At 41.1% G+C, this 12557-nt stretch overlaps 1 protein-coding gene across 2 annotated transcripts in view; it reads right to left on the bottom strand.

The window, feature by feature from the left end:
- Positions 1–12557, bottom strand: part of IP6K3 (inositol hexakisphosphate kinase 3) — a 200874-nt gene that overhangs the window by 15484 nt on the left and 172833 nt on the right. For both annotated transcript variants that reach the window (XM_044076488.1, XM_044076489.1), the window contains exon 5: positions 7745–7920. In XM_044076488.1, the coding sequence (XP_043932423.1) occupies positions 7745–7920 (176 nt within the window). The remainder of the gene's footprint in view (positions 1–7744; positions 7921–12557) is intronic.

Below are 12557 nucleotides of genomic sequence, written 5' to 3'. Positions count from 1 at the left end.
ACACAGACACTCCTGGGGAAGGCTGGAGCAGGATCTCCAGCTGTGCCTCTTTTAACTAGACTATACGGTAGAAATCACTGCCACCACTTAGCTAATATTCCTCAGCTACTCAAAGGCTCTTATGAAAGGGTGTCCAATTATACTGCACAATATTATTATCCAAATAGTAAGTGCAACCAAACAGTCAAGTCTTATTTGGAATGACTTTGTACAGTATCACTATATACATGCAATGTACTCTTAGAGCTTAAATTGTCTCTACACAAAACAGCCACAGTTAAAATGTTTAAAAATATTTAACAATAAATATAAAAACACAAGACAATACTTCTTACTACACATTGCTAGTCAAGGGTTCAGAGATCACAGAGAAATACTTAAAATAATACAGCAGAAAAGTCCTGACATCACAGAAAAAAAAACAAACTAGTCTAATCTTCCTAATTCCTAGCTACATCTAAGAGAAAACACAGTTCTAAAATTCTACTTACATATAGACACAGGCAGAGTGCTGAGTTGGATGTTCTCAAGACAAATGCTCAAAATGCTCTCATTCTTTCTGTCCTTAAATTGATAATACAGTACCACTGATTCATTTCAGATTACATCATTTTTTTCTGGTTCCCAGGCTAACAGACTCTCAGAAGTTAATAGCCCTTTTGATCTTGCAGCTGGTCAGGAAGCCAGAACAATAAAATAAGTTATACATGAAAATTTTAGCCATTAACTCTGGCCTCAAAACAATAGGCAGAATGCCTTTATCTAGACATCCGGGCTCCGAGTTTTGACATCAAAGAATTGACTTATCAGCTTTGGTACAGCAGAGTGCACTGTTGTTACATTTTTGCAGTTCCACATTTAACACCATTTTTCCCATTTAAGAGAACAAGCCTGTGGCTTATATTAATATTTACAAATGACATGATTATCTACAAAAGTCTATCTGGCGAGGCTGGCAGCCTTCACCTATGTTCACCCCCCCGGGGAACTCAAGCTAGTTTTTCAAGTAACCCTTGAGAAACGTTGTTTGAGAGGGTTAGATCTATCTGAGTATACCTTACCCCATTCCCTATCTTGAGACCCCAGCTATGTTGGCATTGCTAATCTCACTGCGGTGCTGCACTGACATATCATATTCTTGCAACCCTAGGCTCCATCTTAGCAACTTGGCATTTTGGTGGCTGGCCCTGTGTAACCACGTTAGGAAGTTGTGATCTGTCACTACAGTGAATTTTCTTCCATACAGATATGAAGTTTCAGCAGTTCCCACACTATGGCTAGACATTCCTTTTCTACAGCGGCATAGCATTCCTCCCTGGGTTGGAGCCTATGATTGAGGTAAACCACTGGGTGCTCTTCTCCCTCTGTAGAAATCTGGCTAAGTACAGCCACCACCCCATGGTTCAAAGCATCCACCTGCACAACAAAGTCTTTGCTGTAATCTGGACTGGCTAACACAGGGGGTCCTCCCAAAGCTTCCTTAAGCTCCTGGAATGCCTGCTCACATGCTGGGGTCCATACTACCTTATCTGGCCTGTTCTTCCTTGTCAGGTCTGTGAGGGGAGCAGCTATGGTACTATAACTGTGGATGAACTTTCTGTAGTACCCTGCTGTCCCTAAGAATGCCCTCACCTGCTTTTTGGTAAAAGGTGCAGGCCATGCCTTAATGGCTTCTACTTTGGCAAGTTCTGGCCTGATCTTACCACTCCCCACTCTATGTCCCAGGTAAAAGACCTCTGCCATACCCACCTGACATTTGCTGGGCTTAATGGTCAACCCTGCCCAGCACCTCCCTGACACGCTGAAGGTGCTCTTGCCAGGAATGGCTGTAGATGACAATATCATCTAGGTAAGCAAGGGCAAACCCTCCTGCTCCTGCTAGGATATGATCTACCAGCCTCTGGAAAGTCGCTGGGGCATTTTTCATCCCAAAGGGCATCATTGTGAACTCATACAAGCCAAAAGTAGTCACAAAGGCTGACTTCCCTTTAGCACTGGCAGTCAAGGGCACCTGCCAGTAAACCCTTGGTAAGATCAATGGCTGTAAGATACTTAGCCCCACCCAGCTGCTCTAGGGCCTCATCTGTCCTAGGCATAGGGTAAGGATCTGAAGCTGTGTGATTATTTAATTTCTTGTAGTCCACACAGAACCTGATGCTGCCATCCTTTTTTGGCACCAGCACCACTGGGAAGGCCCAGGGACTGCTGGACTCTTGAATCACCCCTAGTTCCAGCATCTCCTGTATCTCCTCCCTCAGAGTCTGTTTGACTCTCTCAGGCACCCTAAAGGGGGCCTGCCTAATAGGCTTTTGGGGTCCTGTATCCACCTGGTGCTGCACCAGGTGGGTGCACCCTGTTTTCCCAGTGCACATGTCTCCAAACTCCTGTAACACTGCACGGATTTCTCAAACTTTGGTAGGAGATAGCTGCTGGGACATACCTCTTCCACTGAGGTGTTAGTCCGAGCCTCACTGAGGAAATCAGTTGCCAGATCTCCCTCAGACTCCTCCTGCAATCCACTGCAAATGCTCAGCACAAGGGCCTCCCTATCATGGTATGGTTTCATCATGTTAACATGATACAATTTGTGCCCTTGCCTCCTGCCTATCAGTTCCACCATGTAGTTAACATCACTTACCTTTCTTACCATCTTGTAGGGTCCCTCCTAAGCTGCTTGCAGCTTGTTGTGTCTGACAGGAATAAGAACCATTACCTGCTGCCCCACGGCATACTCTCTAGCTCAAGCATTCCTGTCATATCACACCTTTATCTGTTGTTGGGCTTCTGCCAGGTTCTCCTGGGCCAAGCCCATGAGTTTCCTGAGCCTTGTCATGAGGTTTAGGACATATGCCACAACAGACTCCTTGTGAGGTTCACACTCACCTTTCCACTCATCTCGAATTAAATCTAGAGGTCCTCTCACCCTATGCCCATACAGCAACTCAAAGGGTGAAAAACCTGTGGATTCCAGGGGGAACCTGTCTGTAAGCAAACAACAGATGGGGCAAATATTTGTCCCACTCTCTCTTAAACTGATCTGCAAATGCTCATAGCATGGACTTGATCATAGAGTTTAACCTCTCAATCAGACCATTAGTCTGGGGATGGTAGGGGGTGGTCTTCAGGTGTTTCACCCCAAAGTACTTCCACAGACAAGCCAGCAGGTCTGACATGAAATTGTCACCTCTGTCAGTCAGTATTTCTTTTGGGAAACCTACCCTGATGAAAACCTCTAACAAAGCGTTTGCCACCTTTTCTGTCTCAATGGAGGACAGAGCCACTGCCTCAGGGTATCGTGTAGCATAATCTACTACCATTAGGATATACTTTTTCCCTGTGGAACTTGGGATACTCAGAGACCCCACACTATCCACAGCTACCCTTTGAAATGGCTCCTCAATCACAGGCAAAGGCATCAAAGGCACTCTCACCTTGTCTCCTCTCTTGCCTACCTTTTGGCACTGCCCACACGTCCTGCAGTACCCTGTTACATCTCTGGAAATTCCAGGACAATAGAAGTTCTGCATACTATGTCTCTTTGTATGTTTTATGCTCACATGACCTGCAAAGGGAATATCATGGGCTATGGCTAGAAGTGCCAGACAGTAGGCTCTAGTCACTACCAACTGCTGTGCCCTCTCAACTTCTACCCCTCCCTCAGAGGTCCACTCTCTGTACAGTGACCCTTTGTCCCGGTATACAGAATCCCCCTTTCATTTAGAATCAGGTGCCTTACTAGCTTCCTGCCTCAGGCCTTGCAATGTAGGGTCTGAGAGCTGAGCCTGTCTCAGCTCTCTCTTTGTAACCCTTCCCAACTCCCCTTCCACAGGAATTCTGGCATCCTCTGACAGGGGTGCCTCACTGTCAACATGGGTACTACTACTCACCTCTACCTTTGCAGTCACTCTATCCAAGGGAACATCAGTATCCACAAGCAGCTGTGGCTCACCTTCAGTCTTACTGCTACAGAGTAGATCCCTCCCTCAAGTAACCACCTCACCAGTCCTGGCTGCAAGTATGCAGTCTGTCTGGGTCTCCCTTTGGCTACCAGACCCATATGCTTGTCTCCTAGCCTGACTGCATGTAACTGCATAAACATATGGTACTGCCTCATCCAAGTCCTTCCCTATCAGGACATCTGCAGGATGGTAGTTCAGTACCCCTGTTGTCTCAAGACAATCTACTATTGGCATTTTGTCTTTCCCAGTTACTGGCCCTCTCACCTTTTTTTCCCCATCTTGCCTCCATGGACATCTATATAACACATGGCTCCACTAGTTACATTCAAAACATTTAACCATGGGTCCTGGACATGCACCTGGACTAGTGGCTTCCCCTGCTACTGGCAGATTCTGTTGGGGCGGTCTGTGCTTTCCACCATGGGTTCCTTTAGACCCATGAGCAGTACTGGGGGTCCCTTTCCTGTGCAGGGTGTCCTGCTTGCTAGATATGTCTCCCTTCATCCCCAACTCATCTGAAGTAGCACATTGTATATCAGCTAACCAGATCTTCATGTCCTCAGGCAAAGTGCTAAGGGCTTGTTCCCTCACCAAAAGGTTTGCCAGCACTTCAAAAGTAGTGACTTGACATCCACTCACCTGCCTATGAAAATAAATTTACAGTTTAGCAACATATTCACACACACTTTTATCTGCCTTGCGTCTGTGCTCACAAAACTTTTTCCTATACGTTTCAGGTGTTAGCTTAAAGAATTCCAACAAACAGTTCTTAATCATAGTATAAACAAAACAGTCAACGTCAGATATTTTTGACAACACAGTTACAGCTTTACCATGGAGTAAGGGGGTCAGGAATCGTACCCAGAGCCTTTGGTCAACATCATACTGTTTACATACCCTCTCAAACATATGAATGAAACTATCAAAATGATCCTCCTCTTTATACTGCAGACGAAATTTACTGACCTTTTGTGCTTCTGGGGTCCAGTTACTCCCTTCCGCATTACCTCCATGACTCTGGCAAAGAGTCAGCATCTCCTTCTCATGCTGCCTCTGTCTCTCCTTTTCCTCAGCTTCCAGGTGTAGCAGTTGTTCATTCTCCTCAGCCTGCAGATGTCTCCATCTCTCAGCTGCTTCAATTTCCAAATGCCTGGCCTCCAACTCAAGTCTCTTTAGCTCCAGATGGATTTTTAAGTCCTCTGCAGAAAGGTTGAGCTGTCCATTCTCTGAGGGTGGTATATCTCCACTGCCAGTCTGATCATCCTCATGGTTGCTGTTTTCTGATGCAGCTGTTACCAAAGCTGCAATCATGTCTGCCTTAATCAGGTTTCCATGCACCAGTCCCCTAGCCTGGCATATCTCAGCCAGCTGGCTCTGTCAGCTTTCTGTACTCCCCTGCTGACATGTTGTCTGTTCTCCCTGACTAACTAAGCTAACAAAAGAAATTGTGATCTGAACTCTGAGTATTCACTGCATGGTTGATTTAGAGTACAAAACACCTTTAGTGATCACTGTATGCAAGCTACAGGAATTCACTCTACCCACACCACTACAAGTCAGTTAGTATTTGCCAACCAATTAATATGTGGTGTGGATATCCCACCACTGCCAAACAATGAATATATGATGCCCATGCACTGGCCCAGTAATCAAGGAGCCTCAATGCTCAACACTAACACCAGTGAGGGGTGCCCATATAGGGAAAGGATAATAAATGCACACACAGTAAAGTACAATTTCCCATAAGAGCACACAGAGATCACAGTCAGTCTGGGGTGGGTTTCTCCCCAGGTCCTCAATAAGACTCCTCACTGGCACAGCTATAGGGTCCAGATCTCAGCCTAGTGGACAAGCTAAAACCTCCAGCACCCTCTCTGTCCAACCAGTGCTTTGTCCCTGCCCAAGTAGCTGACACACATACACATACTTTGAGATAGTTTATACAACCACACAGACACTCCTGGTGAAGGCTGGCATAGGTTCTCCAGCTGTGCCCCTTTTACCCAGACTATATGGTAGAAATTACTGCCACCATCCAGCTAATATTCATCAGATACTCAAAGGTCCTTATGAAAGGGTATCCAATTATACTGTGCAATATTATTACCAAATGGTAAGTGCAACAAAACAGTCAAGACTTATTTGGAGTGACTTTGTACAGCATCACTATATACATGCAATGTACTCCTAGAGCTTAAATTATCTCTACACAAAACAGCCACAGTTGAAAGGTTTAAAAATATTTAATAATAAATAAAAAAAACACAAGACAATACTTCTTACTACACAGTGCTAGTCAAGAGTTCAGTGATCACAGAGAAATACTTAAAATACTACAGTAGAAAAGTTCTGACATCACAGAAAAACAAATTAGTCTATTCTTCCTATTTCCTAGCTATATCTAAGAGAAAACACAGTTCTAAAATCCTATTTACATATAGACACAGGCAGAGTGGTGAGCTGGATGTTCTCAAGACAAATGCTCTCATTCTTTCTGTCCTTAAATTGATAACACAGTACCACTGATTCATTTCAGAGTACATCGTTTCTTTCTGGTTTCTAGGCTAACAGACTCTCAGAGGTTAATAGCCCTTTTGATCTTGCAACTGGTCAGGAAGCCAGAACAATAGAAGAAGTTATACATGCAAATTTTAGCCATAAACTCTGGCCTCGAATCAATAGGCAGAACACCTTTATCTAGACATCCAGGCTCCGAGTTTTGACATCAAAAAACTGACTTATCAGCTTTGATACAGCAGAGTGAACTGTTGTTACATTTTTGCAGTTCCACATTTAACACCATTTTCCCATTTAAGAGAACAAGCCTGTGGCTTATATTAATATTTACAAATGACAGAATTATCTACAAAATTCTATCTGGCTAGGCTGGCAGCCTTCATCTATCTTCACATGTGTGTATGTATGCTGGCAGTTTAGCTGTACTAATGACATGAGACATTACTGCAGTGCCATATGCTTTTTTGTATACTGACAACATTTTCTAGTGGCAGTATTGGGTTATATTTGTAACTTGAAAGTGTCAGGAGTTTGTTTTTGAGTTTTACTTTGTTTTTTTAAAGCCCCCTTACATCCCTAACACTGAATGGCAGCCCATTTAGCCTACACACACATAGGTAGTGATGTCCATCTAACCTGCTTGCATTGCTACCACACCTTGCTAACATCCCTTCCTAATCCAGCTTCCAAGGTTTGTTATAAATTGTTCTGCCACTTAAGAAATGTGGTCTGGCATTTTTCTGTGCTGCCATCTGCTGGTGGTCTGTGGTTGTGTATGCTGTTATTGTCCTTACCTCTTTACACAACACAGTATTTATTATCTTGTTTTGTTAGGATTTTGGCTGAGTGAGTGACCGTCTTCCCATTTCATACCCTTCCTTGTCTCTCTTGCTTAGCTACAGAAATGCGTAGGTGCCTCTTCACTCAGAAGTTAATTTCTTAACTCAGGCATGCCCACCCCAGCAGGATTCAGTTCCAAATTTGTAGATTTCATATCACTATTTGACCTTACTGTGTAGTTCCCTGATTCACATTGGAGTCCAGATTTCAAAAATATTTCTTTTATGGTGTACAGCATTCAGGTACAGTGCCTGAAACATATTTAGTTAGGGCTATCTGTGTGCTATAGCTGGAACACAAAATATGTGTGTAGCATGCAGAGTTTGTTCTAGCCACCATTTTAATATAACTATATCCTGTCTTCCCGGTTCTGCAGTTTATCAGGAAAGTTAGTGTTGTCTAAGGAGAACTGTTTTTCATTTTCATACCTGCATGCCACAGATGCGGACTCCAAGTGTTGCTGAGGTGCTCTGTGCACATTTCTTCATTTGGCGTGCTTTCTTTTCTTCAGACGCATCATCCCCATGTTGCCTTGTGCCCATTTTTAGGTCTAAAATGCAGGGGTATGTGAAGTGAGATACCACATTTTCCAGCAACAGGAACCCTTCATTTGGTGGGTTAAGGAAACCCAACTCTTACCTATATAACAAACTTTAACATTACACTACATGTTTTGACAGTTGTCTTTCAAAAACACCAGAAACATAATTATTGCACTGTAGAGGATAAAATCCATCTTATTGCAGATTATAGGCTTAAAACAATAAATATTTCTGCATAGACTTATTCCTCTCCGGTTATGTATTTTCTACCACAGTTACTAAAGCATCATTGTTAAGACTTAAAATGGGTTTCTACATGAAAGTAAGGTGTGTCACTATTTTGTCCTGGAGGGAACATCACATTGTGTCTATAGGAAAGCTAGGCTAATCAGAATTGGTGAATACATTGAGCCAGCCATGCTTTACTTTGGTTTCAGACTGCTGGGTGGGAATGTTTTCTAGCACTTGGAAGTAAAAAAAGATTGTATGAATCTATGAGGAATACTCATTCTGATGAGATGCCACTCATTCCAAGTGTCAGGGGCAACTTGTCCTCAAGGGACAAACTAAGTTGATGATTAATGTTGTGTACATGTCTTCCCTCTCTTAAGAGAACGTGTTAAAAGAGGTAAGATTCTAAATTATATAGTTTGCAAAATGTTAGGACCAAAACTACTCTTCTTGGTAATTTCAGTCTTAACTAGCAAGGGTTAATTAAAGTGAAACTAAATGGACTGCTCTCACTAACCTGCCATACTCTAGCGTTTAATGAAATTTATCAGACCTGCCAGTGGTCAGTTTGTTCATTCCTTATTGGATGCTGTCCTCATTAACACTTCCTGCTGTCGCAGAGATGCTGGCATCCTGGTAAATGACTGAGTAATCATGGTGTTTTCATGTCTTGTTGATTCTTCATGTGACACAAAAAGTGCTAGTAATGGTTAAAGGCAGGCCTTTCACTGAATAAATAGATACTGATCTGCTCTTAGAGGCTGAGATCATTGACTGAAACCTTCTCTTAGATGAAGATTGTGGTCTGCTACTAAAATACTTTACATTGGGACCCTTGAAGAAAGTCTGTACTGCTGAAGGTACACTTCTGAATTTAACCCAAATTCTCTTGTTAGTGTCTAGAGTAAAAAAATCTCTTCAGATCAGCTCTCTCCCAGGCTCAGGCTGTTTGTTTTATAGTTACCAATGTACTTACCATTTTCTAAATACAAAATGGTGACAAGACTGAAGAAATAATTAAGCTAAAATAATAAAACATACTGACAGTGAAACTGAAAAGGTGAAGCAATAATAAAAAAAAGAATGCACAGCAAAATATCTCTGAATTTTCCTGGTGAAACAGAACTTCAAAGTGACCTAGCAGAAAACTGGAAGCCTCAAAGCCAAAGGCTGGAAATTTTCAGCTTTTAAATTATTTAAGAAAATGGAAGATGTACAAGGAGCTACTTTTTACACATAGCTAGGGAGGAAGCTATTGAAGTGTATAATAAATAAGGGCTGTCAAAGAATGACAACAATTATTTATAAAACAAAACTTTAAAGAGTACAGTGAACCTAAGAAAGATCTACCTTGTATGGGGCATTTAGTTTTTAAAAGAAATCAAGGTCTGAATGAAACTTAAGATCTTTATTTAACTGCACTAAGATACAATGCTAGAGAGTATGAGTCTGGAAATGGTCATGATGCATTAATATAGCAATAACCCACGCCTGGGTGTGGGTAATGCTAAATTTACCCACGGTTGGCGTGGTTTGGTCCCGAAGCCCGAGGACCAAACAAAGCCAACCGTGGTAATTTAGCATTACCCACACCCAGAAGTGGTTATTATACTCATGACATTATTTAAGAAAAGAAACTATTACTTTTATTAAATAATGGCATAGTATAATGCCTGTTTACTGCCCTTCCGCAGATGTCTGGCATCCGGCAGTTCTGATGTACTGCGCCTGCGCAGTACATCAGAGCTGTGGGCAAAAGCAATGGAGAAAGCAAGATCTCCGTTGCTTTTTTAGTGTTCGCTATGTTAAATGAGTTTAACATAGCGAGACAGTTTTAAAATAAGGAACGTACATCTCTGTTGCTTATTTTAATAATTTCTCGCTATGTTAAACTCATTTAAGATAGCGAAACTAAAAAGCAACGGAGATCTTGCTTTCTCCGTTGCTTTTTAAACATCTCGCTATGTTAAATGGGTTTAACATGGCGAGACAGCTTTAAAATAAGCAACGGAGATCTCCGTTGCTTATTTTAAAGCTGTCTCACTATGTTAAACCCATTTAACATAGCGAGACAGTGTTTTAAAAGCAGAGTTATACTAATGGAAAAAAGTCCGGGCTACCGGACCTTTTTCCATTAGTATAACTCGATTTACAATGGGCACGCTGGCCAATCAGCGTGCACGTTTTGGGGGGATCATGGTATAATAAGATATATTTTTGTGCCTTACAGAGTGATTGTATGAGGAGCAAGCTATTAATGGAAAAGGATCTAATAATGGAAAAAGTAGCACAAAAATACAGACATAAGGATAAGTTTGCAGGATGGTGAATGACAGCAGAATGTGTGTGTGTATGTGTGTTTGTACTACTGTATTGTAATTTCCTAGTGCATTTCACACGATAGGTAGTTATGCTATGTTTAGTGAGCTTATGTGTTGTTTTTAGTGCATTACTGTTTAATAAGTTTTAATTTTGTAACTTAGTACTCCCATTTATTTTTTTTTATCTCTAAGCTGACCCTGAGCTTTTGAAATTTCAGTAGCACCCAGAAACATCTTGAAATTGGGTGTTAGTGACCAATGATACATCAAATTATTATTATAATCTGATGTTGTAAGCCTTGAAGGTATGTTCCATCATTATTTTTGTTACTACTGTGTTACTTTCTATAAACACTGCACCATTTTAATTGCATTGCCCAGAGCTGTTTTATTAATTTACATCTTTTTGACAGGACTACAGCGAGGAACTATGAGGAAACAGTGAATTTAAATGGACTAAGGGTTGTACTGCCTGGTTGATATACAGAGGTAATACTAAATGTTAGACTGAGAATGGATTGGAACTTTTGAGTCACAAGTAGTTTGCTGATAGTAAATTGAGACTGTAGCAGTTGTCATTATTGTATTATACCTGTGGTGTACTGCATGGCTATGTGGATATCCTGCTATTTGATAGACTGTGGATTACCCTGAATTATTTTAGTATTATTTAAGTTGGTTTTGTATAACATATAACTGAACTGAGTATTGATCTTTAGTAAGATATATCTTGCAGCACTTTTGACTGAAACGGCTACCATTTTGATATATTCAGCTGGTGCTGAGAGTGAACGCTGTTGTGCATTTCTGAGATAGACTCTTGTGGATTTTAGCATGGCTTCGTTCTTTTTAACCTGTTTATAGTTGCATAGTATGGGAATTCATACCTGAATTTTACAGCAGCATAATAGGGAAACTTGTGTACCGGGTACATATATGTGTGTGAGTTTGGGTGAGACCTCCTTGACACTTGTGATTATCTGAGGTTTTGCCAGCTATGCCAGAAGAAGTAGGGAAGTGAATGCATGACATATGCAAGCATAGCTAGCTGGAGTTTTGTAAAAAAATCATATGTCATCTGTATATCAAACTAATTTGTATAGTTGCTTGTGTTGAAAATGTATTTGTAAAGCTGCTTGTTTTAAAAAATGTACCAACAGTGGGTCCTGCTAGACAGAAAAAAGAAATACACCTTTATGTCAGACTGTATTATAACTGTTGAAATTAACATTGTAGCAGATGATACTGGAAGAGAAGAGGTTAAGCTCAGCCCCAGCTAACTTTTAGAAAAATATCCTGAAATTAAATTACTTAATTTATGCCATAAAGATTGTATCTCAGTGCAGCCAGAGACAAATAAATCTGTACTAGGAAGCCTTCTATATTGTCTTTGGCGGTGAACTAATTGCTACTCTGGAAGGGTGGACGTTTGAAATTGTTTTATGACCTCTAGATGCTGCAACAGATCTTTGCAAAGCTCTAGGTGTGTAAGGGAACATGTGTGATAAATCCTGGCAGCTCTAGTAAAGGGGATAGTGTGGGAACCAATATCAAGTGACCAGATGCATGTGGTGCCATGATGTTTTAACACTAGATGAGACAGACGTCTCAGGGAAGTCTGTTTTTGATACCTGACATAGAAGTATCACTTGCCTACTTCATCTTGCCTTGCTTTAGTAAGTAACTAGTGAATAGTAATTCTTTTGATCAGTCAGGAAAATATAATGAGATTAGTTAAATACTGTTTTTCTGTATCTGTGTGAATCTTTTCATCTATGTTATTTTAATATTTCCTTTGAAACTCTGGTGTGTATTGTAAATAGATATTTAGTATTTTTATGTTCTTTTATTATTTATTGTTAAATATATTTAAACTTTCCATAGTGGCTGGTCCTTTACAGAATATTTTAATCTTTGAGAGTACTTATATTTATTTAGTGACATTGCGGCCACTCCTACAAGCTTTACTGCATTGCCCAAACTACCATTTGTATTAGTATTAATTTCACTCAATATAATTGGGTACTGATGTAAGATCCTTGGAGTGTCTGGTGGCAGTAACTAACTTATAGTCTGGACAAAGGGTAGCAGAGTAAATAAATCTGTGCCAGCCTTTCCCAGCTGTGTGTGTGTGTGTGTGTGTGTGT

The sequence above is a fragment of the Protopterus annectens genome, chromosome 7.part0, assembly GCF_019279795.1.
Source record: "Protopterus annectens isolate FY-2018-M chromosome 7.part0, PAN1.0, whole genome shotgun sequence".
NCBI classification, from domain to species: domain Eukaryota; kingdom Metazoa; phylum Chordata; order Ceratodontiformes; family Protopteridae; genus Protopterus; species Protopterus annectens.
This window is presented reverse-complemented; position numbering and strand designations above follow the sequence as displayed.